Raw genomic sequence first — 27417 nt, 5'->3', positions numbered from 1 at the left:
ATAACTATCCAGGCTAATAAAATAGACCGAGTCAAATATATTTCCAAAATTTGATCATTTACCTTCTTGTGATTCTGCGTTTACGAGCTTCCAAACTTATTAGGTAATTTTCTCCAAATAGAATAGGAGGAGAACTTGAAGTTAATAAGTAACACAAATATATGAGTCTTAGGATGTGACAATATTAATTGTAATCCTTAATATATTTTTCACAGTACTTATTGGTCTAAAATCATTTGATAGAACTTTGAGTTTTAAATTTCCTCAATGAATTTGAACCTCAGCCTCTGGGAAATTTCAAGTAAAAATAACCACAAAAATCATAATCACTTGTCAATCACCAACCACCACGAGCAAGGGCCTCAGTCAGGTCCAATATAAAAATTTGTGTCAGGTGTTGAAGAGCAGGTCCTAGTTGAGCCCACCCACTACTGAACCTTCTCCCATCTAGGCTATGCTCTGATACCTGGAATCAGCTTCAAGGCATTCTCCAGGTATTCATCTTCTGTGATGGGGTGTCCATCTAAATTCAGCTCCAGCGTAAAATCCCGAACAGTCCAAATAAAGTCTGGAAAGAAACTCACAAACTCGCTGGAGTCCTCAACTTCATCAGGCTTGGGGCAGGATTTTGCCCTGATTAGCTCTGTTAGTTCAGTCACATAGCTGGGATCTCAGCTAAGGAAGGAGTAGCACCCTATACCATCGTTTCCACATCTCACTTAGAAACAAGCTTTATACACGTTCCCTTTTGCACTGTGTCTTTTCTTACTCAACCAGGACAACTGAGTCACAGCAAAGAAGACACAGTATCAGTTTCCATTCCCCTAAACTCCATAAAACCTGCTCTTCACTTCCCGGAAGGATACTGCAGCTGCTCCAGGGCCTGGTGGTTGATGGTGTTCATGCTGTTGTAGATAAAGCTGCTGCTTAGAAGCACAGCTAGGGCAAAGATCCAAGAGTCATTCTTAGGGTCACTCTAGTGTTAAAGAAATAGAAAAAAGGAAGCCACAGTTTAGATACATCTCAAGGTCAACTATTTGTATCCACGTAACCAAAACTTAAGTCATTCCAGTTTTCCCAAAATGCTGTGTCTAAAGGAAACACAAATGTAAGCTTTATATGCTTGTCAGCATGATTTGGTGAAATTAAATAAATCAGCTATAGAAAAAGCAGCATAAGCATCTCTATTTTCCGTAAAAATGTTGTTAATGTATAATACCCAATCACATGATAAGTAAATATACTTCTTCCTTTATGCTTTATCAGTTGTGTAAGGAGAACATCTTGGTTTGAAGTCTCCTGAACGATGCTCTCCACTTTTTGTATGCAATAAATTTAAATTTTTCCAAACTTGATCTGATATTATTTGTGATACTTGAAAGCACATTACTGTTAGGACTTAAGAGTCTCCTTTTAATTTATTCACTTATTAATTCATTCATTTGGTTGTCCATTCACTATTTCAGCTGTAGTATATATAACGGAATAGTAAGGCATGTAATATGAATTTTGAAGATCATGTTAAAGTCAAACTGTATTTTTGCCATTTATATTGATCTTCTCAGGGCATCACTTTCTTTACATATTAAAAGCAGCAATTGACATGGTCAATGTGTAAAATATTTGATGCAGTGCCTAAAGCATAGTAAGTATGAAGTCATTAGTGAACAATAATCCTTCGGCAGATTTTCTCAATCATGGCTATATTAGTAATGCAAATGTTAATCAATCAAATTCACCAAAAATTGTTCAGCTATGTACAAAATGCAGATGCTGCCTTTGGTTTTGTGGATGGAAAGTTCCATAATCACAAGAAGATGACTTTCAGGAGTGGCAGATAGCATTGTCAACATAAAAGTGCAACCAAGATGATAATTTCTGCCGGGAGTGGAACCAAAGTCATAATGTAAAAAACAAAACAAACAAAAATCTAAAAAATGGGAGGTGAGAAGGAAGGAAAATAAAGAGAAACAAATGCTCTGTGAGTTCGAGCAAGAAGTTACTGTGTCTAACTAGAATAAGATGACAGTAGGTTGAAAAGAGCTGGACGTTAAGGAGTACATAAAATGAGGACTTGTGGAAATGAAAGAATTAAAAAGGTGAAAGACTCAACAGAATCCAAGTCAAAAATTTTAGGGTATGATCATATAATGGTATTACAGTTATTTAATTCAACTGAATGAGTGAATAGGTATGTGGAGAAGACAAGGCTAGAAATACTATTCAGGGCAAGACATGAAGGTCCCTTAAATAGAATTAAATGCTGACCAAATCCACAAATTCCAAGACCAACAAGTAATTTTGCTTCCATCAAGCATGTATATATTTGTATGTTTTGGTTCCTTGAACAGTCATACTTTTGCAAATAAAAAAGTTTATGCACATTACAATCTATTTCAAATCAATATTTCATCTTTGTTGTACACTGAAATGATGATTGATAACTTTAGAACTGTATCCTTAAATTCACTGTTTCTAAATGAGACCCCACACACATTTGTAATTTTTGCAGTATGAAAGCAAAAACACACTAATTCTATTTTCTTTTTTTTTGAGATGGAGTCTTGCTCTGTTGCCCAGACTGCAGTGCAATGGTGCAATCACTGCAACCTCCATCTCCCAGGTTCAAGTGATTCTTCCACCTCAGCCTCCGAAGTAGATGGGATCACAGGCACCTGCCATCATGCCCGGCTAATTTTTGTATTTTCAGTAGAGATGGGATTTCACCATGTTAGCCAGGCTGGTCTTGGACTCTTGACCTCAGGTGATCCACCCACCTTGGCCTCCCAGAGTGCTGGGATTACAGGTGTGAGCCACTGCTCCTGGCCTCTATTTTCTTTTTCTTTTTTTTTTTTAACTTTTAATTTAAGTTCAGGCTTACCCCCAAACTTAATAAAATAAAATAAATAAGTCAAAATATTTTAAGTTCAGTGGTGCCCCTGAACTTAATGAAATACCATGAAACTTAATAAAAGTTTAAAAAAGGAAAATTGAGAAAATGTCCCTGTCTGACAGCTTTGAAGAGAGTACCGGTTCTCCCAGCACAGAGTTTGAGCTCTGAGAATGGACAGACTGCCTCCTCAAGTGGGTTCTTGACCCCCGAGTAGCCTAACTGGGAAAGACCTCCCAGTAGGGGCTGACTGACACCTCATACAGCTGGGTGCCCCTCTGAGACAAAGCTTCCAGAGGAAGGATCAGGCAGCAACATTTGTCATTCTGCAATATTTGCTGTTCTGCAGCCTCCCCTGGTGATACCCAGGCAAACAAGGTCTGGAGTGGACCTCCAGCAAATTCCAACAGACCTGCAGTGGAAGGTCCTGACTGTTAGAAGGAAAACTAACAAACAGAAAGAATATGCACACCAAAACCCCATCTGTACATCACCATCATCAAAGACCAAAGGTAGATAAAACCACAAAGATGGGGAGAAACCAGAGCAGAAAAACTGAAAATTCTAAAAATCAGAGCACCTCTTCTCCAAAGGAACACGGCTCCTCGTCAGCAATGGAACAAAGTTGGATGGAGAATGACTTTGATGAGTTGAGAGAAGAAGGTTTCAGACAAATGGTAATAAAAAACTTCTCTGAGCTAAAGGAGATGTTCAAACCCATCACAAAGGAGCTAAAAACCTTGAAAAAAGATTAGACAAAAGGCTAATGAGAATAAATCGTGTAGAGATGACTTTAAATGACCTGATGGAGCTGAAAACCATGGCATGAGAACTATGTGATGCATGCACAAGCTTCAGTAGCTGATCGATCAAGTGGAAGAAAGGGTATCACTGATTGAAGATCTCATGAATGAAATGAAGCAAGAAGAGAAACTTAGAGAAAAGAAGAGTAAAAAGAAATGAACAGATCCTCCAAGAAATATGGGACTATGTGAAAAGACCAAATCTATGTCTGATTGGTGTACCTGAAAGTGATGGGGAGAATGGAACCAAGTTGGAAAACACTCTTCAGGATATTATTCAGGAGAACTTCCCCAACCTAGCAAGGAAGGCCAACATTCAAATTCAGGAAATACAGAGAACGCCACAAACATACTCCTTGAGAAGAGCAACTCCACGACACATAATGGTCAGATTCAGCAAAGTTGAAATGAAGGAAAAATGTTAAGGGCAGCCAGAGAGAAAGGTCAGGTTACCCACAAAGAAGTCCATCAGTGGATCTCTCAGCAGAAACTCTACAAGCCAGAAGAGAGTGGGGACCAATATTCAATATTCTTAAAGAAAAGAATTTTCAACCCAGAGTTTCATCTCCAGCCAAACTAAGTTTCATAAGTGAAGGAGAAATAAAATCCTTTACAGACAAGCAAATGCTGAGAGATTTTGCCACCATCAGGCCTGCCTTACAAGAACTCCTGAAGGAAGCACTAAACATGGAAAGGAACAACTGGTACCAGCCACTGCAAAAACATGCCAAATTGTAAAGACCATTGATGCTAACATGAAACCGCATCAACTGACAAGCAAAATAACCAACTAACATCATAATGTCGGATCAAATTCACACATAACAATATTAACCTTAAATGTAAATGGCCTAAATGCTCCAATTAAAAGACATAGAATGGCATATTGGATAAAGAGATAAGACCCATCAGTGTGCTGTATTCAAGAGACCCATCTCATATGCACAGACATGCATAGGCTCAAGATAAAGGGATGGAGGAAGATCTACCAAGCAAATGGAAAACAAAAAACAGCAGGGGTTGCAATCCTAGTCTCTGATAAAACAGACTTTAAACCAACAAAGATCAAAAGAGACAAAGAAGGCCATTACATAAAGGTAAAGGGATCAATTCAACAAGAAGAGCTAACTATACTAAATACATATGCACCCAATACAGGAGCACCTAGATTCATAAAGCAAATCCTCAGAGACCTACAAAGAGACTTAGACTCCTACACAATAATAATGGGAGACTTTAAGACCCCACTGTCAACATTAGACAGATCAATGAGACAGAAAGTTAACAAGGATATCCAGGAATTGAACTCAGCTCTGCACCAAGGAGACCTAATAGACATCTACAGAACTCTCCACCCCAAATCAACAGAATATACATTCTTCTCAGCACCACATTGCACTTATTCCAAAATTGACCACATAATTGGAAGTAAAGTTCTACTCAGCAAATGTAAAAGAACAGAAATTGTAACAAACTGTCTCTCTGACCACAGTGCAATCATACTAGAACTCAGGATTAAGAAACTCACTCGAAACCGCTCAACTACCTGGAAACTGAACAACTGGTTCCTGAATGACTACTAGGTACATAATGAAATGAAGGCAGAAATAAAGATGTTCTTTGAAACCAATGAGGACAATGACACAACAGAGCACAATCTCTGGGACACATTTAAAGCAGTGCATAGAGGGAAATTTGTTGTACTAAATGACCACAAGAGAAAGCAGGAAAGATCTAAAATTGACACCCTAACATCACAATTAAAAGAACTAAGGAAGCAAGAGCAAACACATTCAAAAGCAAGCAGAAGGCAAGAAATAACTAAGATCAGAGCAGAACTGAAGGAGGTAGAGACACAAAAAAACCCTTCAAAAAATCAATGAATCCAGAAGCTGGTTTTTGGAAAAGATCAACAAAATCGGTAGACCTCTAGCAAGACTCATAAAGAAGAAAAGAGAGAAGAATCAAATAGATGCAATAAAAAATGATAAAGGGGATATCACTACCAATCCCACAGAAATACAACCAACCATCAGAGAACACTATAAACACTTCTATGCAAATAAACTAGAAAATCTAGAAGAAATGGATAAATTCCTGGACACATACACCCTCCCAAGACTAAACCAAGAAGAAGTTGAATCTCTGAATAGACCAATAACAGGCTCTGAAATTAAGGCAATAATTAATAGCCTACCAACCAAAAACAGTTCAGGACCAGATGAATTCACAGCAGAATTCTACCAGAGGTAGAAACAGGAGCTGGTATCATTCCTTCTGAAACTATTCCAATCAATAGAAAAAGAGAGAATCCTCCCTAACTCATTTTATGAGGCCAGCATCATCCTGATACCAAAGCCTGGCAGAGACAGAATAAAAAAAGAGAATTTTAGACCAATATCCCTGATGTACATTGATGCAGAAATCCTCAATAAAATACTGGCAAACTGACTCCAGTAGCACATCAAAAAGCGTTATCAACCACAATCAAATTGGCTTCATCCCTGGGGTGCAAGACTGGTTCAACATATACAAATCAATAAATGTAATCCATCATGTAAACAGAACCAAAGACAAAAACCACATGATTATTTCAACAGATTCAGAAAAGGCCTTTAACAAAATTCAACAGCCCTTCATGCTAAAAACTCTCAGTAAACTATGTATTGATGGAATGTATCTCAACATAATAAGAACTATTTATGACAAACCCACAGCCAATATCATACTGAATGGGCAAAAACTGGAAGCATTCCCTTTGAAAATCAGCACAAGACAGGGATGCCATCTCTTACAACTCCTGTTCAACATAGTGTTGGAAGTTCTGGTCAGGGCAATCAGGAAGGAGAAAAATAAAGGGTGTTCAATTAGGAAAAGATGAAGTCAAATTTTCCCTGTTTGCAGATGACATGATTGTATATTTAGAAAACTCCATCATCTCAGCCCAAAATCTCCTTAAGCTGATAAGCGACTTCAGCAAAGTCTCAGGATACAAAATCAATCTGCAAAAATCACAAGCATTCCTATACACCAGTAACAGACAAACCAGAGAGCCAAATCATGAGTGAACTCCCATTCACAATTGCTTCAAAGAGAATGAAATACCTAGGAATCCAACTTACAAGGCATGTGAAGGACCTCTTCAAGGAGAACTACAAACCACTGCTCAATGAAATAAAAGAGGACAAAAACAAATGGAAAAACATTCCATGCTCATGGATAGGAGGAATCAATATCATGAAAATGACCCTACTGTCCAAGGTAATTTATAGATTCAATGCCATCCCCATCAAGCTACCAATGACTTTCTTCACAGAATTGGAAAAAACTACTTTAAAGTTAATATGGAACCAAAAAAAGAGCCCACATTGCCAAGACAATCCTAAGCAAAAAGAACAAAGCTGGAGGCATCATGCTACCTGACTTCAAACTATACTGCAACACTACAGTAACCAAAACAGCATGGTACTGGTACCAAAACAGAGATATAGACCAATGGAACAGAACAGAGCCCTCAGAAATAACACCAGATGTCTACAACCATCTGATATTCGACAAACCTGACAAAAACAGGAAATGGGGACAGGATTCCCTATTTAATAAACGGTGCTGGGAAACTGGCTAGCCGTATGTAGAAAGCTGAAACTGGATCCCTTCCTTACACGTTATATAAAAATTAATTCAAGATGGATTAAAGACTTAAATGGTAGACCTAAAACTATAAAAACCCTAGAAGAAAACCTAGACAATACCATTCAGAACATAGGTATGGGCAAGGACTTCATGACTAAAACACCAAAAGCAATGGCAACAAAAGCCAAAATAGACAAATGAGATCTAATTAAACTAAAAAGCTTCGCACAGCAAAAGAAACTACCATCGGAGTGAACAGGCAACCTACAGAATGGGAGAAAATTTGTGAAATCGACCCATCTGACATTGGGCTAATATCCAGAACCTACAAAGAACTTAAATAAATTTACAAGAAAAAAATCAAACAACTTCATCAAAAAGTGTTCAAAGGATATGAACAGACACTTCTCAAAGAAGACATTTATGCAGCCAACAGACACATGAAAAAATGTTCACCATCACTGGCCATCAGAGAAATGCAAATCAAAACCACAATGAGATACCATCTCACACCAGTTAGAATGGTAATCATTAAAAAGTCAGGAAACAACAGGTGCTGGAGAGGATGTGGAGAAATAGGAACACTTTTACACCGTTGGTGGGAATATAAACTAGTTCAACCATTGTGGAAGACAGTGTGGTGGTTCCTCAAGGATCTAGAACTAGAAGTACCATTTGACCCAGCCATCCCATTACTGGGTATGTACCCAAAGGATTATAAATCATGCTGCTGTAAAGACACATGCACACGTATGTTCATTGTGGCACTATTCACAATAGCAAAGACTTGGAACCAACCCAAATGTCCATTAATGATAGACTGCATTAAGAAAATGTGGCACATATACACCATGGAATACTATGCGGCCATAAAAAAGGATGAGTTCATGTCCTTTTCAGGGACATGGATGAAGCTGGAAACCATCATTCTCAGCCAACTATTGCAAGGACAGAAAACCAAACACTGCATATTCTCGCTCATAGGAGGGAATTGAACAATGAGAACACTTGGACACAGGGTGGGGAACATCATACACTGGGGCCTGTCATGGGATGGGGGGAGGGGGGATTGATAGCATTAGGAGTTATACCTAATGTAAATGACAAGTTAATGGGTGCAGCACACCAACATGGCACATGTATACATATGTAACAAACCTACACGTTGTGCACATGTACCCTAGAACTTAAGGTATAATAAAAAAATGAAAAAAATATAACTTAACTTCCTCATCTGTGAAGATTTTAAAATGAGATTAATTTTCACTTAGGGAGGAAGCAAAGGGAAGAACACAGATTTCACAGATGGGATGCCTGGCTGAAATTCCAGCTTGACCATTGGTAACTGTGTGACCATGGGCAAGTTACTCGACCTCTCTCTACTTGGTGTCCTCATATGACAAGTAGGGATAATAATAGTACATGTTTTATAGGGTCATTGTATGATTAAACATGTTATTATTTATAGAGTGCTTAGAATAGTGCCTGACACATAGTGCTATATGTATTTAGTAAATAAATAAAATTAGAAATTGAGGGGATAAAAAAGAATTAATTTGATCACAATAAAGGCTTCTTTCTTTCCTTTCCAAATGCTTAAAAACAACACTTAAAAAATTTATTTTGAAAAAAATAGAATTAGTTTGTTTTGGCTTTCATACTGCAAAACAGGGGTTTGTTACATAGGTAAACTTGTGTCATGGGGGTTTGTTGCATATATTATTTTATCACCCAGGTGTTTAGCCAAGTACCTATTAGCTATTTTTCCTGATCTTTTCCCTCCTCCCATTGTCCACCTTCTGATAGGCTCCAATGTGTGTTGTTTCCCTCTATGTGTCCATGTGTTCTCATCATTTAGCTCCCACTTGTAAGTGAGAACATGTATTTGGTTTTCTGTTCCTGCATCTATTTGCTAAGGGTAATGGCCTCTGGCTCCATCCATACCCTGTAAATGATCTTGTTCTTCTTTTATGGTTGCATAGTATTCCATAGTGTATATGTACCACATTTTCTTTATCTAGTCTATCATTTATGGGACTTTAGGTTGATGCCATGTCTTTGTTATTGCACCATAACGAACATTCACGTGCACGTGTCTTTATAATAGAGCAATTTATAGTCCTTTGGGTATATATCCAGTAATGGCATTGCTGGGTCAAATGGTAGTTCTGTCTTTAGGTCTTTGAGGAGTTGCCACACTGTCTCCAACAATGGTTTAACTAATTTACACTCCCACCAACAATGGATAAGTGTTTCTATTTCTCCACAACCTAGCCAGGATCTGTTATTTTTTGACTTTTTGATACTAACCATTCTGACTGGTGTGATCATGATAGTATTGTGGTTTCGATTTGCATTTCTCTAATGGTCAGTGATATTAAGCTTTTTTTTTCATATGATTGTTGGCTGCATGTATGTCTTCTTTTGAAAAGTGTCTGTTTATGTCCTTTGCCCACTTTTTATTTTTATTTTTGTGAATTTAAGTTCCTTAAAGATGCTGGATATTAGACTTTTGTCAGAAGCAGAGTTTGCAAACATTTTCTCCCATTCTTTAGGTTGTCTGTATACTCGGTTGATGGTTTCTTTTGCCGTGCAGAAGCTCTTTAGTTTAGTTAGTTCCCATTTGTCAATTTTTGCTTTTGTTACAATTGCTTTTTTGGCATCTTCATCGTGACATCTTTGCCCATGCCTATGTCCTGAATGATATGGTCAAGATGGTTTTCCAAGGTTTTTATAGTTTTGGGTTGTATATTTAAGTCTTTAATCCATCTTGAGTTAACTTTTGTGTATGGTCAAAGGAAGGGGTCCAATTTCAATCTTCTGCATATGGCTAACCTGTTATCCCAGCACTATTTATTGAATAGGGAATCCTTTCCCCATTGCTTGTTTTTTTGTTTTTTTGGTTTTTTTTTTTCCAGGTTTGTCAAAAATCAGATAGTTGTAGGTGTGCAGTCTTAAATTCTGGGTTATCTGTTCTGTTCCATTGGTCTATGTGTCTGTTTTGGTACCAGTTCCATGTATTTTGGTTACTGTAGCCCTGTAGTATAGTTGGATGTCGGGTAGCATGATGCCTCCAGCTTTGTTCTTTTTACTTAGAATTGCCTTGGCTATTTTTTGCCTGAGTTCTTTTTTGGTTCCATATGAATTTTTTAAAAACAGGTTTTTTAAAAAAATTTTATTTTGTTTTTAATTTTTTTATTATTATACTTTAAGTTCTAGGGTACATGTGCATAATGTGCAGGTTTGTTACATATGTATACTTGTGCCATGTTGGTGTGCTGCACCCATCAACTCATCAGCACCCATCAACTCGTCATTTACATCAGGTATAACTCTCAATGCAATCCCTCCCCTCCACCCCATAATAGGCCCCCGGTGTGTGATGTTCCCCTTCCCGAGTCCAAGTGATCTCATTGTTCAGTTCCCACCTATGAGTGAGAATGTGCGGTGTTTGGTTTTCTGTTCTTGCGATAGTTTGCTGAGAATGATGGTTTCCAGCTACATCCATGTCCCTACAAAGGACACAAACACATCCTTTTTTATGGCTGCATAGTATTCCATGGTGTATATGTGCCACATTTTCTTAGTCCAGTCTGTCACTGATGGACATTTGGGTTGATTCCAAGTCTTTGCTATTGTGAATAGTGCCGCAGTGAACATACGTGTGCATGTGTCTTTATAGCAGCATGATTTATAATCCTTTGGGTATATACCCAGTAATGGGATGGCTGGGTCAAATGGTACTTCTAGTTCTAGATCCTTGAGGAATCGCCATACTGTTTTCCATAGTGGTTGAACTGGTTTACAATCGCATCAACAGTGTAAAAGTGTTCCTATTTCTCCACATCCTCTCCAGTACCTGTTGTTTCCTGACTTTTTAATGATTACCATTCTAACTGGTGTGAGATGGTATCTCATTGTGGTTTTGAAATCCATTTCGTCTCAGAAAAACAGTTCTTTTCTAATTCTGTGAATAATCTCAATGGTAGTTTAATAGGAATAGCATTGAATCTATAAATTGCTTTTGGGCAGTATGGTCATTTTAACAATATTGATTCTTTCTCTCCATGAGAAAGGAATGTTTTTCCTTTTATTTGTGTCATCTCTGATTTCTTGGAGCAGTGGTTTGTAGTTCTCCTTGGAAAGATCTTTTGCCTCCCTAGTTAGCTGTATTCCTAAGTAGAAATTATGAATGGCAGTTTGTTCCTGATTTGGCTTTCAGCTTGACTGTGGTTGGTGTATAGGAATGTTAGTTATTTTTGCATATTGATTTTGTATCCTGAGACTTTGCTGAAGTTGTTTATCAGCTTAAGAAGCTTTTGGGCTGGGACTATGGGGTTTTCTAGACATAAAATCATGTCGTTGGCAAGCAGGGATAGTTTGACTTTCTCTTTTCCTATTTGGATGCCCTTTATTTCTTTCTCTTGCCTGATTGTCCTGGCCAAGGCTTCCAATACTATGTTGAACAGGAGTGGTGAAAGAGGGCATCCTTGTCTTGTGCTGGTTTTCAATAGGAATGCTTCCAGCTTTTGCCCATTTAGTATGATGTTGACTGTGGGTTTATCACATATGGCTCTTATCATTTTGAGCTATGTTCCTTCAATACCTAGTTTATTGAGAGTTTTTACCATGAATGGACTTTGAATTTTATTGAAAGCATTTTCTGTATCTATTGAGATAATTGTGTAGTTTTTGTCTTTATTTCTGTTTTGTCTTTATTTCTGGGATGAATCACATTTATTGATTTGCATATCTTGATCCATTCTTGCATTCCAGGGATAAAGCCTACTTGGTCATGGTGGATAAGCTTTTTGATGGGTTGCTGGATTTAGTTTGCCTGTATTTTGTTGAGCATTTTTGCGTTGATGTTCATCAAGGATATCGGCCTGAAGTTTTCTTCTTTTGTTGTTGTATCTCTCCAGGTTTTGGTATCAGGATGATGCTGGCCCCATAGAATGAGTTAGGGAGGAGTGCCTCCTCCTCAATTCTTTGGAATATTTTCAGTAAGAATGCTACCAGCTTTTCTTTGTACATCTGGTAAATTCAGCTATGAATCCATCTGTTTCTGGGCTGTTTTTTTTTTTTTTTTGGTAGGTAGGCTATTTATTAATGCCTCAATTTCAGAGTTCATCATTTGTCTGTTCAGGGATTCAATTTCTTCCTAGTTAAGTCTTGAGAGGGTGTATTTGTCAACAAATTTGTCTATTTTGTGTAGATTGTCTAATTTATGTGCATGGAGGTTTTCATAATATTGTATTTATGTGGGGTCAGTGGTAACATCCCTCTGTCGTTTCTGACTAATTCTATTTTCAGTTTATACTCAGACTAATATAAATATAGGAAAAGACAGCACCTAATACTATAAAGCAAAATTATCTAGAATTATCCAATTTGCAAATTTTTGTCTGGGGCTAGCTCATGCTCTTCTAGAAGTCAGTGATGCTTACATTGCCTGCCCCTGTAAATTGGGCAAAAACTTTTATAAATGTTCCTGGTATAGCTGGTGCTTTTCTTTTTTTTTTTTTTTTTTTTTTTTTTTTTGAGACGGAGTCTCATTCTGTCACTCAGGCTGGAGTGCAGTGACGTGATCTCAGTTCACTGCAACCTCCACCTCCCGGGTCCAAGCGATTCTCCTGCCTCAGCTTCCTGAATAGGTGGGATTACAGGCACCCGCCTCCACGCTGGGCTAATTTTTGCATTTTTAGTAGTGATAAGGTTTCACCATGTTGCCCAGGCTGGTCTCGAACTTCTGACCTCAGATGATCCACCCGCCTTGGCCTCCCCAAGTGCTAGGATTATAGGCGTGAGCCACCGCGCCAGGCTAGCTGGTGCTTTTCTATGCATTTAAAAATAGATTATTTCAGTGAAACTCTATTTTCCTGATTTCTACCTTCAAGCCTACGAACCCCACACACGTTAACTAGTAGCACCCATTAATCCCACCGGTTACAGCGTCTTCCAGGTAGCTTTCTCCTAAATTGTATCATTGGGTTAGGCCCTCACTTCCAGCATCTAAGCACTCTAAATGATCACAATGTTGTCTTCGCCACTAGGCTCTGAGCATTTACCTGGTTCACTGATTAGCATAGAGCTTTGAAATTCAGGATTCTGTATTTAGCACACAGCCCTAGACTTCTGCTATGCAGTAAGTATTTATTAAATTTTATAATTCATCCAACTGTTAAAAATAAGAAGATCTATCACTAATACTTCAAAATATTTGAGCTTACCCAGAAAGTAAGTTCCCAGAAATGAAATTTAGCTTTGTTTCCATAATCAGATTTGTGATTCAGGAATAGGCCAGAGAAGTTGGATTGATATTATGCATAAAAACATAAAAAGAGAATCAAAGGGTAAAGAAGATTTCTCTATGGCTCTGTCTTACCTTTTCCATATCACCCAGGCCCTCCGTGTCCAGAAGGACCAGGGTGTGGTTTGACTTAGAGGGGTGGGGCACACACCACATCCAGATGCCTTTGGTTTCAGACTTCACTGTGCAGCCCAGAGGGAAGCCTTCAAGGGAAGAGGAGAAACAACATATAGTGACAGCAGAATCCAGGCAGACAAGGCCTAAACCGGTTAAATGTATAAGAATGTAAGTTTTCGGCAGGGAAATTTCAGCAAAGAAATCAATCAAATCTTTATTTATATAAATGACTTTCTCAGAAGGTACTTGGGTCCCCTATTCACTTCATATCTAACCATAGGCTCAAATAAGTTATATTACAGAATTAATGTAAACTCTATTAACCTGTTACTATGGTCTGAACATTAATCCCTCCAATCCCCCATTCATACGTTGGAACTTCAGTGAAGTCTGAAACCAAACCCCAAGGTGATGATATTAAGAAGTCAGAAGTGGGGTGGGTACAATGGCTCACACCTGTAATCCCAACACTTTGGGAGTTTGAGGCAGATAAATCACGAGGTCAGGAGATAGAGACCATCCTGGCCAACATGGTGAAAGTTCGTCTCTACTAAAATACAGAAAATTAGCCGGGCATGGTGGTGCGCGCCTGTAGTGCCAGCTACTTGGGAGGCTGAGGCCAGGGAATCACTTGAACTCAGGAGGTGGAGAGATTACAGTGAGCCGAGATTGCGTCACTGCACTCCAGCCTGGCAACAGAGTGAGACTCCGTCTCAAAATAAAAAAGAAGTCAGAAGTGATTAAGTCATGAAAGGTCATGTCCTCAGTAATAAAGTTAATGCCCTTATAAAAGGCCTTGAGGGATGAGTTCATGTCCTTTGCAGGGACACGGATGAAGCTGGAAACCATCATTCTCAGCAAACTAACACAGGAACAGAAAACCAAACACCACATGTTCTCACTCATAAGTGGGGGTCAAACAATGGGAACACATGGACACAGGGAGGGGAACATCACACACCGGGGCCTCTTGGGGGTTGGGGGCTAGGGGAGGGATAGCATTAGAAGAAATGCCTAATGTAGATGACAGGTTGATGGGTGCAGCAAACCACCATGGCACGTGTATACCCATGTAACAAACCTGCATGTTCTGCACATATATCCCTGGACTTAAAGTGTATATATACACACACACACACACACACACACACACACACACACACACACACATATATATATATATATATATATAAAGACCTTGAGGGAATTTGATTGTTCCTTCTGCCCCTTCTGCCATTTGGGGACAATGGGAAACCCCCTCTGAGTAACAAGCCCTCACTAGACATTGAATCACCTTGTGCCTTAATCTTGGACTTCTCGACCTCCAGATCTGTGAGAAATTAGTTTTTATTATTTATAAATTACCCTGTGTAATGTATTTTGTCCTAGTGGCAGACACAGACTAAGACACCTGTGTATTTTTATGCAACGCTCAAGAGGAAGAAAAAAGCATGCATTCATAAGTAAAATTAGGGAGAGGGCTGAGACAAGAGGTCCAAGTGCTGGGCTCATCTTCATGTAGTGACTCTTTTTCCTTATGCAGATGCCACCTGAACAGAAGGATATCCAAACGGAGGAGATTCTGACATGGAAAGGACAGTATAAAGCATCCACTCTAGTATGGTCTGTTGAAATGGTTTCCAGGAGTGGAGCAGTGAGAATAAAATCTTGAAATTTAGTTGAGGAATCTGTGATTTGAACTCCTGAGTATGTAGCCAAGTAGACCAGATTTGTTAGTAATGGAACCCATTGAAGTGTTTCACATGGATGATGACAAAAATCAGCAAAATATTTAAGAAAATCCATGAGGTATTAGAATACTGCAGGAATTAAAAAGTTATACCTCGGACTAGTAAAAGAGTTCTAGAATTTTAAAGGCTGAAAGTGTGAAAGTTATCAGCATCAAAATGCCAAACTTGAATGCAATGAAGTCAGCAGACCATGAAGGAAAAGCTCTCGTGCACACTTTCCTGTGATGGGAACTGCCACTGAAGATGTTGCCAATCCACAACCTCGCAACAAAGGCTAATATTCTGAGGACATCTTTCCAGTAATAGCCAGTCTTAACTGTAAACTTCAAGTGGTCTAACTTGCAATCAGAGTCCCTGCAATCAGGGTCCCTTCTGTGAAGACTCTCTCTTAGCAACAGCCAGTACACATATTAAGTCCTGTGAGTAAGCTCCTGTAAACAAATAAACTTTTGTTTCAAAACACCCTGCGTGTACTTCTCCTTTTTATCTTTAAAGTTCCCACTGTCTCAACCAACCTATGATTTATTATAGTGTGCATACCTGAATTGGTATGCATATGGTCCCCTGCTCATTCTTAAATAAACTTATTTCTTTGGAGAGCTACTTTCTCTGTTGTTACTTTAGCTTGACATAATCTAGCATCGGAAGTGGGATCTAAAGTGAGCTCATCTTGGAATGATCAGCAGCCCCTGAAACCATGAGTGGTATTCCCTTGTTGAGCCCTTTGATCTGTTCGTTTCCACATCTGACCTTTTGTACTGTGTTGAGTCTCCCCTTGGGTTAAAATCCCTTCTTTTTGTCTGGTTCAGGATCTTATTTGGATAAGGTCACCTCAATAAAAAGCCCTGAATCCCTTCTTAGCCTAAAAATGACTTTGCTTTTTCTGGCAAGCCCTTTATGAGATAAGAACATTGTCCTTCTGGTGAGTACTCTTTTTTTTTTTTTTTTTTTTTTAACTTCTGCCTGCCTGGTTTAATATTTTGTTTGGTCTGCCTGCCTGATTTAAAATTTTGGTGAATTGAGTCTTTTCTTACTTCTAAACATCTGCCAAGAGCAAAAATAAATGTACCAAACAGTAGGCATGGGTTGACCAATTTAAACCAGTTAAGGCAGTGCCATCATTAAGGAGTGACTCCAATCTCTGAAGATGAAGTATTTTGTGTGAAGGTAAACGGGCCATGGATAGGCAAGGTTACCATTAGAGCATCTGCCACACTTAAGAAAATTTCTATTCAACAGGGAAAATGTGGTCATGGGTTGGACAACAAAGGCAATGATTGTCCACCAACTAAAACAAATACCCTGGACCGGATACATTGTAAAACAAAACACCAGTCCAAACTTCTGACATTCCCAACCAGATTCATAGGATTTTATTTTTTTCTTTTCAGAGATTAATGAGAAACAAAATAAGACACCCAAATTTAAAGGCATGCCAGAATAATCTTTCTTCTGGGACTCTAGCCAGCTGTATTTATGGTCCATCTCATGCACACTTCTCAAGTGATGGGGAAATTACACCAAAAGTAATTTAGAATTACAATGGCCATTATGTGGGACATTCCAGATGAACTTTCAAGAACTGCATTTTAAGAAGAGAATTTAAAATTGGAAGGGGTCGGTCTCTGCAGAGCCAGGAGGGGAAGCGATGGCTGGGCCCGGGTGGATCTGCAAGGTCTGTCTGCTGCTGGGGGTATTCCACAACCCAAAACAGGTGACTAGAGGTTTTACTGATGTTGTTCAGCCAGTGACTTTAATTCCAGGAGATGGTATTGCCCCAGAAATTTCAGCTGCAGTTATGAAGATTTTTGATGCTGCCTAAGCACCTATTCAGTGGGAGGAGCGGAACGTCACTGCCATTCAAGGACCTGGAGGAAAGTGGACGATCCCTTCGGAGGCTAAAGAGTCCATGGATAAGAACAAGATGGGCTTGAAAGGCCCATTGAAGACCCCAATAGCAGCCGGTCACCCATCTATGAATTTGCCGCTGCGCAAAACATTGGAGCTTTACACAAATGTCCGGCCATGTGTCTCTATCTAAGGCTATAAAACCCCTTACACCGATGTAAATATTGTGACCATTCGAGAGAACACAGAAGGAGAATACAGTGGAATTGAGCATGTGATCATTGATGAAGTTGTGCAGAGTATCAAGCTCATCACCGAGGGGGCGAGCAAGCCCATTGCTGAGTTTGCCTTTGAGTATGCCCGGAACAACCACCGGAACAAAGTCACGGCGGTGCACAAAGCCAACATCATGCGGATGTTAGACGGGCTTTTTCTACAAAAATGCAGGGAAGTTGTAGAAAACTGTACAGATATTAAATTTAATGAGATGTACCTTGATACAGTATGTTTGAATATGGTACAAGATTCTTCCCAATTTGATGTTGTTGTTATGCCAAATTTGTATGGAGACATCCTTAGTGACCTGTGGGCAGGATTGATCAGAGGTCTTGGTGTGACGCCAAGTGGCAACATTGGAGCCAATGGGGTTGCAATTTTTGAGTCGATTCATGGGACGGCTCTAGACATTGCAGGCAAGGACATTGCAGGCAAGGACATGGCGAATCCCAGAGCCCTCCTGCTCAGTTCTGTGATGATGTTGCGCCACATGGGACTTTTTGACCATGCTGCAAGAATTGAGGCCGCGTGTTTTGCTACAATTAAAGATGGAAAGAGCTTGACAAAAGATTTGGGAGGCAATGCAAAATGCTCAGACTTCACAGAGGAAATCTGTCGCCGAGTAAAGATTTAGATTAACGCTTCTACAACTGGTATTTGCATCAGTCACTCTAAATGGACCCCACATAAACCTCTGTTTAGAATACCTAGGGATGTATGCTTTGGTTTACTTGTTTCTTGACAATACATTTTTAGATCTGGCCTTTTCTTAACAAAATCTGTGCAAAAGATGCATGCAGGTGGATGTCCCTAGGTCTGTTTTCAAAGAACTTTCTCCAAGTGCTTATTTTGTTTATTAAGTGTCTACCTGCTAAATGTTTTTTTTTTTTTTTTTTTGTAAAATCTGAGTGGACTGTATCATTTGCTATTCTAAACCATCTTACACTTAAGTTAAAATAGTTTATCTTCAGCTGTAAATATCAGGATACAGAATTAACAAGAGAAAATGTCAAACTTTTTAAGAAAAACCTTGTTTTCTTTGGTTTTTGAAAAACATAATGGAAATAAAACAGGATATTGATGTAATAGCACAAAATGACACTCTTATAAAACTAAATGGGCACAAGAGAAATTTCCTGGGAAAGTTCACATCAAAAAGAGTGAATGTGGTATATTTCTAAATGAAATGGAAAATAGAGACAGATTTGTCCTTCACAGTAGAGTATGAATAAAAACTTCACATCCAAGAAATATATAACGAGAGATATAATTTTTATTAATAAGACAAAGGTAATATATTGGATACAAAGACACGAAAAATGTATTGTGCATTCAATTATTTTGCTGTCTCGAGATTTAATATTCTTTCCAAGAGCTTTTAATGAAGCAGAGAGCTAGTACTTCATTTTCATTGGAGGCATTTTCAGCATCATGAGTTGTCACAGCCTCTGAGCCCCTGAGCCCCTGATTTTAAGCCAGAAGGGCTGAGCATATTGTAAACTTATTCTTGCATGTTGCTGTCTTGGAATGGACCACACTACAGCTGGTAGTTCTGGGGGCGATACTGCCGAAAGGCCTGAACACATGTTATTTTGGCTGCAATTGAGGAACTCGGGATGATATTAAGTTTGTATTTCAGCAACTGCCCCTTCTCCTATCCCAAAGCACCAATTACTGCCCTCTGCCTCAGCATTACTTAGTATAAGATGACATTCCAAAGATTGCAGGCAACTCAGCCTGAGTTAATTCACAAAATTGTGCCATGCCGGGACTTGAGCTTGGGCTTAGGCTTGGGCTCAACTTTAGACCCTCAGCCATCTCCTTTCTCTTCCTGCCTTCCTCTCCCTTTATCTTCCACTGCAGCATGATTTTCTTAATCTTCATACACTCACTATTTTCATGAACAGTTACCCTCTGGCCCCACAACCAAACACAACTCATGGCCTCCCTTGGCCCTTGCATAACATTGCGTGGTGGCTCACACCTGTAATCCCCGCATTTTGGGAGGCTGAGGTGGGCGGATCACCTGAGTTCGGGAGTTCGAGAGGAGCCTGACCAACATGGAGAAACTCCGTCTCTACTAAAAACACACACGCAAAAATTAGCCGGGCGTGGTGGCGGGCTCCTGTAATCCCAGGCAGGAGAATCGCTTGAACCCGGGAGGCGGAGGTTGCAGTGAGCCGAGATCGCGCCATTGCATTCCAGTCTGGGCAACAAGAGCGAAACTCAGCCTCAAATTTAAAAAATAATAATAATAAAAACCAAACTGTTGTGGAAACTGCAGTTTACCCCAAATTTAGTCCACAGCCTCCACAGAATTAACAGTTAAAGGCAAATGAAAAATCTCAAAGGTTAGCCATTTGAGCAAGTAACCTTAACTTATTCTATTTTTTCAGAAAAATAGTTTGGATTTAGCTGTCCTTTTACAAACAAGTGAGTTTGAATCTCTATGTTTTACAGTGTTATGACTAAATTTTTTAAAGTGGAAAACCCTGTGATCTTTGCTTGTGTGTGTATTTATGTTTGCATGTTTTGTGTATGTAATAATTTTCTTCCAAGATATGTGAAAGAACTCTATTTAATTGGCTTACAAGATATGTGAAAGGGCTCTATTTAATTGGCTTAAAGGGTCAACAAAGCAAACGTAAAAGAGTCTCTTGACTATTCTTGCTGTACTTGTATAAATAATCAGGCTTTGTTTGATGAGGTTAAATTTATTCTGAAACAAGCCTTATCTTGGCAAAAACTGCAACGACTAAAGGAGAAAATTTATTATTAAGAAAGGAAAACTATACTTCATCTGTTATTAGATTGCAGCCCTATGCATTGCTTTTGAGTTTATTATTATTTATCTACAACCTGGACTAAATTTCCAATTCTTCTAGGTTCGTCCAACCCAATTTTCTGGCCTGGAATTGCTAAAATAAAAATCTGCTCCGTTCCTGAAGCTCTATACACTAAAGCTACACAACTCAATGTAAATTTCAAGGGATGAGTCTCATGTCTCGTGTTTGGGCCACACAGAAAGTTCACCAAACCACTCCATGCCATACCCAAAGACATTTAGTGTGTAAACCAGTATGAGAAGTTGATGGTTTCATGCCATGGACAGCTTTTTCTAAGAATGATAGAACAATACTTACAAAAATGAGACTATTATCCTTCTTAAATTTTCTTTGCTTGTGCCTTCTTTTTCATTTGACAGGATAATGCCATAGTTATAATTTCATAATCATCAGCTTCTGTGGGTACCTGATGGAATGTTGGATCTGTCATGCCAATCCCAAATCTTTACATGATCTAAGAGATGCTTTCTTCCATGTAGTGAATAACTTTGGCAATATTCTTAACACAACTTTTTGTTCAAATTGTACCAATGATCCCTTTTTACAGAGTTAGCACTCTCGGCTTTAATTTAACCAAGTCATGAGATACTAAATAATAGAATCACTAACCAAACTATGTAAAAGACTCAATGCCTATACCAAATCTTACCCAGTCCCACATGGTCTTTTAATTTGTTTAATTGAGCTCTTGGTTCAGAACCATCGTCCAAAATGAATTTGTTATGCTCCTGTTGGTTTTGCTTTGCATTATTTTCTTTAAGCTTTGTATCTGTTACCTGTCTGACTTCTGCAGAAATGACACTCCTGAGATAATAATGCTGGCTCAGCACTTAAAGGATATGCCAAAAATGTTGAATTGAAAAAATTGACTTCATAATGAATTCCAGGGAGAATTAGCCTGAAACCCACTCCTTCCAAACATCCTTGTTGCTCAAATGTGGCTAAAAGTGTTTTGAAACTGACTCCCAGTCACCAATCACTTGGGACCAACTTGGGAACAAACCAACTAAATCAAGTGCATCCAAGCACTGAGGAACACATAATGCATAACTACAGGATGATTGATCAGAGATGCTTTCAGAGAAAGATCTTGATCAAAGGGGGAACTGCAAAAGTTGTCAGAAGCAAAATGGAGTCACTTATGCCAAACCCTAACAAAATGGAGTCAGGAGTTCATGAAGGAAGGGCTTTCCTGTACACTTTCTTGTGGTGGAAATTGCCATTAGGACATTGCCAAACTACAACCTTGCAACAAAGGCTACTTCTGTACTTCCAGTAATAGCCAGTCCTGACCACAATCTTGCAAGTGGCCTTACTTGCTGCCATCAGGGTCCCTGCAGTCAGGGTTCTCTCCATAAAACTCTCTCAAGCAGCAGCCAATGCACATGTCCTCACCTGCAATATGATCCTGTAAACCAGTGAACTTTCATTTTACATTAACTGGCATATATATCTCCTTTTTGTCTTTAAAAGTTTCTCACTGCCTTAACATTTCCAGACGAACTTATGATTTGTTATATGCATTTCCAGAATTTACAAATCCCCTACTTATTCCTGAATATATTCATTTCTTTGGAGAGTGACTATCTGTTGTTATTTTGAGTTGACAGAGGAACTCAAGATATGGTAGTCAAATCATTCATTTCCTGAATGATGAAAATGAAGAGTAGAAATAGTAACTGATTGGCTTAGTTAGAAAGACATACAAACTACACTTTAACATCAGGCTTCTAACTGGTAGCTTGGTGCTTTATAAGCCACACTGAGTCCCTGACACTACAGCCTCATGTGAAAGAGAGAAATTATAACCAATAGTGACCTTAATTACAAAAAATAGAGAAATTAGAATATCCAATATGTATTGAAACATTCATTTTATCTTAAAGTTCTGTGGAAACTTGCTATTACTACATAAACATTTTAGTAAATATTTAATAATGCATCATTATTTAATTTTTTATTAATACCTTATTTATATATGAAATGTGAAGATAAAGGCAAAGTGGGAAGAGTCAGTTGACTCTAATCCTCCAGAGTGAATGTAAAGAGTATGCTAATGAATTCAAAGTTAGCTATCAATATTTATCTCCAACACTAACTTTCTTTCATCTCATCTTCAAACTGGACACTGACTGTGTAACTGGACAGATGGGGTTCATCCATGCTTTGCTGGTGCCACTCACCTTTGTTCTTCCCAGCCAGCTTGTTCATCAGGTAGGATTTGCCTGTGCGGTAGAGGCCCACAATTGCCACCACTGCTACAGGCTGTGTAGTGGCAGACAGAATCTCCAGAGCTTCTGGATTTACCACCAGATGCCCTTTAGTGTTTTCAATGAGGCATACTGGGCCTGGCATGTGGATCTCTGATGCCATGTTCGGACCGTTCCTTTGTCTGCAAGGAAAAAATGAAGCAGAAAGTAATGTCTGGTCAGTCAATTGAGCTGAATTCTACAATAGGGCATAAATTTTTGTTTATTATTCTTGAGCATTGTTTCTTGTGCATTTCTCAGAAGACCTGTGGCCCTTTAAGGTTGTCCTATAGACAGGGCCACTGGTTGCCTTTTAAAATAACTTAATTTTGAAACGGACTTATAGAAAAGATGCATGATAGGTATGAAGAGTGCCCATATACCATTTCCCTGGCTTCCCCTAATGTTAATATTTTACATAACCATAGAGCAATTACTGAAACCAGGATTTTAACATTGATACAATGATAACTAATTTACACTCCTTATTGACATTTCACCAGTTTCCCACTAATGTCCTTCTGCTTCACGATCCAATCCAGGATCCCTCATTGCATTTAGTCATTATGTTTCTGTAGTTTTCTTGCATCTTTGATAGTTCCTTATTCTTTTTTTGTCTTTCATGTCTTTGACATTTTAGAATAGTACTGGCCTTTGATTTTGAGGAATATCCTTCACTTTGGAGTTTTCTGATGTTTCCTCATTGATTGAAGTTATGCATTTTTTTTTTTTTTTTGCAAATGTCACAGAAGTGATGTTCTGCCATTTTCAGTGTCTTGTATTAAGAGATTCATGATGTTGACATGACTTTTTCTGGTGCTGCGACCTTCACTTTGATCACTTGGTTAAAGTGCTTGCTGCCAGATTTCAGATTTCTCCACTGTAAAGAGTTTTGTGCCACTTTGTCACTAAAACATTTCCATTTTGAGAAACAGTTTGGAGACTATGCAAATACAATCTCATCATACTTTGTTGTTGTTTTTTCAGCCACTACTTTTAGTTTTTATTGACGATTCTTTTTGTAGTGTTTGACTAAATAGATTTTTTATTATAGTCATTCTTTCTATATTTATTAACTGGAGTTCTACCATGAGCAAGGGCTGTTCCTTCTTTATTTATTTTGTTTGCTCATTTAATCATTTACTTGTATCAATGCAGACTCAGAGATATTAGTTTTACTCTGAGGGTTTCAATACTTTACAATCAATATTTATTTTGTTACTCAACTTGTCCTAGATTTCGTCATTGAGAGCTTCTTCAAGCTGGATCCTTTTTTTTTCTTTTTTCTTTTTTCACATGCTTCCATCATATTTTCAGTGCTTCTTTTCTTTTTGGCTCCACAATGTATTCTAGAAAACACATCTGCATTTTTCCTGCTTTATCCCTAGAATCTACCACTTCTCCCAGTATCTTTGGTTTCTTTCATTGGGTAATGGTATTTTGACACCAAGATATCTCTCTAGGTGTGTTAATTATTTCTAGACCCACTCAGGGGCAAATGTGAGAAATATATGTATGTATACTAGCACACATCTGTATTTATTTTTATTTGTACATTTCTGTAATAAAGCTTGAGATTCTGTTGATATTTCCAGTTCCAATCCAACACATCTGAGCTCATTCAAGCTTCTGACTTTCCTTTTTAAACTATTTTCTCTAAATAAGCTAGACTTTGGTCTCCTAATAGGTAATACATTTGTTTCCTTGCTCAATCCTAGTATATTCATATAGTAGTATCAAAATTGATAATAAATCTGTGGAAAAATAAATTTACTTACTACAAGAAAATTATTAGCGTACAGTTCTTTTGGTCTTTAGCCTTATATACACACTCAAAACATTGCACTTCAAAGTTGCTTAGGTTAGTTTTGTCCTTCACCTTCTTCAGTATGATTAAATTATTCGTTTGTAAAACAGTTAGTTACATTTGTTACTGTTTCTGTTTCATTTTGGCCTCCCTCACATCTTGGTCTCTTGGTTGATTTTAAGTATGATTTATTTTTTGAGTTTGTGAAACAACATGGTTCTTAAATTCAGAGCTTTTCAAAAAGTTACAGTCAGAGAAGTGTCACTTTTCCTTCCTCTTACCACTCCACTCCCATTGCACTGGTCTTCTATTCTTTCTACCACATTCCAACCCATCCTCCGTAGATACCCAATCTTGTTAGTTTTTGGTTTACCCTTCTTGGATTTTCTTTTCACAAACGAGAATGTACATATTTTCTTTTTCACATTTTCTAACACGAAGATCATATCATATAGAAATTTGGAAATCCCTCCACATCTGTTCATAGAAAGCCTTTAAAATCCTTTTAACATTTATCTACTCCTTTATGTGGATTATACCCCAGTTTATTCAATCACTCTTCAATGTATGGGCATTTAGATTGTCTCAAATATTTTGCAATTACAAACAATGCTGCAATGAATAACTCTGTAACTTTATGCAATGTGTATTTTTATATTGTTACAGGAGTAATTTCAGGATAGATTCCTACCAACAGGATTGCTTGGTCAAAAGATGAGAGTATATAATTTTGTAGATATTGCCAAGTTCCTCTACAGAAGGTTGTACAAGGCTGCATTCCCACCAGCTCATCTTGTATGTCATTTTCCAGAAAATGGAATTTTTCTGAGGTGCCCCGCTTACTCTTCTGACTTAATTACAAAATTTCCTTTGGAAGCTTTTTACGTTCACGTTTAGATCTTTGGATTGAGCAAAGCTGAGCTCGCTAAGCTCATGTGTATAGTAATAGTAATTTTCATCTAGGGAACATTGTGTCATACATATCTGCATATTTTGAAACATAGATACCATTCTAACCCATCCTTGGTCCTGATTTCTTCCAAGCCCCTCTGTGGGCAGGGTCTGGTCAGACTGTGGGACTCAGGTTACCCAATGGCTTTCTCCTTTCACTGTGCATCGGCATTCACACATTATTCATGCAAGCCTGATAGCTCGCACCTGACACTTATCTGTTGATTTTTGACTCAATTATGTTACCAGATTTTGAATTCTCTGCATTTTAAGATTGATTCTTTATTACCTCCATGTATATCAGTCTGCATATTGTTTTTAATTATTTCATGTAATGAAGTCACACCAGGAAACATTCTTTGAGAAACCATGGCTTGTTTTTTGTCTGATCTCTGCCGTATAGGGAGTAGCATGTGCACAATTGTAATCTTGCTATCTTTATCCAGGACTTGATAAATTAAATATTTTGACAGTTTTGTAAAGTTAAAAGGAGTGAAAAGCCTTCTTGTAGTAATGCTTTAATTTTGTGTTTTTAAGTTGAATGTCTCAATCCTTATAACTTATGTGATCATTATACAAAGTATATAATCTCTTTAAGATACAAGCAAATATAGATGATAGATACTATAGTTTTCATTTTTATCCTATAATAAAGAGTGGTTTGCTTCCATATAGAGTTAGTTACTTCTGACTTGTTCCACTGGAGGCTTCTATTAAATTATCTGTCTTCCCATCACTTCAACAGAAGATGGCAAAAACGCCGTTTATTTTTCTGTGATAATGACCCATTTCCTCTTATAGCAATGGCCTACAGGATCTGCTGGCAAGCAAGAAGGGCAAACCAGAAACTAAAAAGATTGGGTATCTATGGAAGATGAGTGAAAACACAGTATGGGTCTGTCCAATTCCATAGCTTATACTATGCTACCATAAAATAGGAATCAATCAATCATTGGCTCAGAAAAGGTGGTGGCACAAAGATGTTATAAGCTCCTCGATTATAATAATGTGTTGCCTCTTTTTGCAGCTCCCAAGTTACCTACCTTCATTTACCTATAGCTATAAATGTTGGCAATAAAGAAAGTGACAGAGTCTATTAGGCAGATATTTAAAGATAACGGTAATTTAAGATGGTGCCAGAAAAGAAATAACAATCTTAGAACATTAGCTTCTCTGAATATCTGTTCCACCTCTACTGAAGCCTAATTTGACACAGCAGGAATTAGAGCACAGTAAAGTACATGCAGTCACCTAAGGCCAGGATTTCATCTAGACTTGTATCCTGTAGCTGGCTCAACTGCAGCGTACCTTGGGGATGGTCAACTTAGAGAAAACTAATGGATCCTTATAAATCACAAAATCCTTTTAAGTCCTAGTCTTACCCAGAGTAGAGATCCTCCGGAGTTGGTAGGAAGGCAGCTTCCATGAGAAAGTTACAAGTCTTTATTCTCTTCTCTTTAGTTCTGAATTTGGCTGCACTGCTTTCTCCCTCTTTTTTTCTTGCTGGAACTTTGGACTTTTACCTTACCTCTCCAATGTCAGGGGCTTTCCAGACTTTCTAGAGACCTGTATTTATACATGTAAAAAGCAACGCAACCTCTGCGAATAAATAGAGTAATATGACAGTCCGTGATTTAGCAACAATAAAAGAAATTGCTGACAGCTGTGCTAGTGAGAGGATTTGACATAATTTCTCAAACAGAATCTTCCAATTTTATTATTAGAAGAGATCTTAGAGACAGCTTGCAATTACTTAAAGAAAAAAACTTCATTGAATCATTTAAAATAATGACATTCATCTCATGTTTGTGGGCCACGTTGAGAAGTGCAGGAATGAGAAAGCTTAATATAATATTGTTTAGGTTCAATTCGCTTGAATATTAGACTCTTTTAAAATGGACCTCGTTATTTGCGTTTAGAAGTGAGGACTGTAAGT

General features: G+C 38.2%; 2 protein-coding genes and 1 pseudogene across 9 annotated transcripts in view; 2 read left to right on the top strand and 1 right to left on the bottom strand.

Moving 5' to 3' along the window:
• The window catches only part of LOC141407713 (uncharacterized), a 198551-nt gene extending 182585 nt beyond the window's left edge, over positions 1 to 15966 (top strand). For all 7 annotated transcript variants that reach the window (XR_012417952.1, XR_012417953.1, XR_012417970.1 and 4 more), the window contains one exon: positions 15297 to 15966. The gene's annotated coding sequence lies outside the window, so the exon portion shown is untranslated. The remainder of the gene's footprint in view (positions 1 to 15296) is intronic.
• Positions 1 to 26946, bottom strand: part of GBP7 (guanylate binding protein 7) — a 45585-nt gene extending 18639 nt beyond the window's left edge. For both annotated transcript variants that reach the window (XR_012417909.1, XM_005542797.5), the window contains exons 1-5: positions 26864 to 26946; positions 22658 to 22866; positions 13712 to 13839; positions 867 to 976; positions 467 to 663 (exon numbers count right to left, since the gene is read on the bottom strand). Coding sequence is in view for 1 of the 2 variants with exons in the window: in XM_005542797.5 (XP_005542854.4) it covers positions 467 to 663; positions 867 to 976; positions 13712 to 13839; positions 22658 to 22866; positions 26864 to 26907 (688 nt within the window). In the remaining variant the exon portion in view is untranslated. The remainder of the gene's footprint in view (positions 1 to 466; positions 664 to 866; positions 977 to 13711; positions 13840 to 22657; positions 22867 to 26863) is intronic.
• LOC141407710 (isocitrate dehydrogenase [NAD] subunit alpha, mitochondrial pseudogene) lies at positions 17015 to 18412 on the top strand (annotated as a pseudogene).
• Positions 26947 to 27417: the final 471 nt, after the last annotated feature.

This window comes from Macaca fascicularis, chromosome 1, assembly GCF_037993035.2.
Source record: "Macaca fascicularis isolate 582-1 chromosome 1, T2T-MFA8v1.1".
Taxonomy (NCBI): domain Eukaryota; kingdom Metazoa; phylum Chordata; class Mammalia; order Primates; family Cercopithecidae; genus Macaca; species Macaca fascicularis.
The sequence above is the reverse complement of the archived record's forward strand: the minus strand, read 5'-3'. Positions and strand labels throughout refer to the sequence as shown.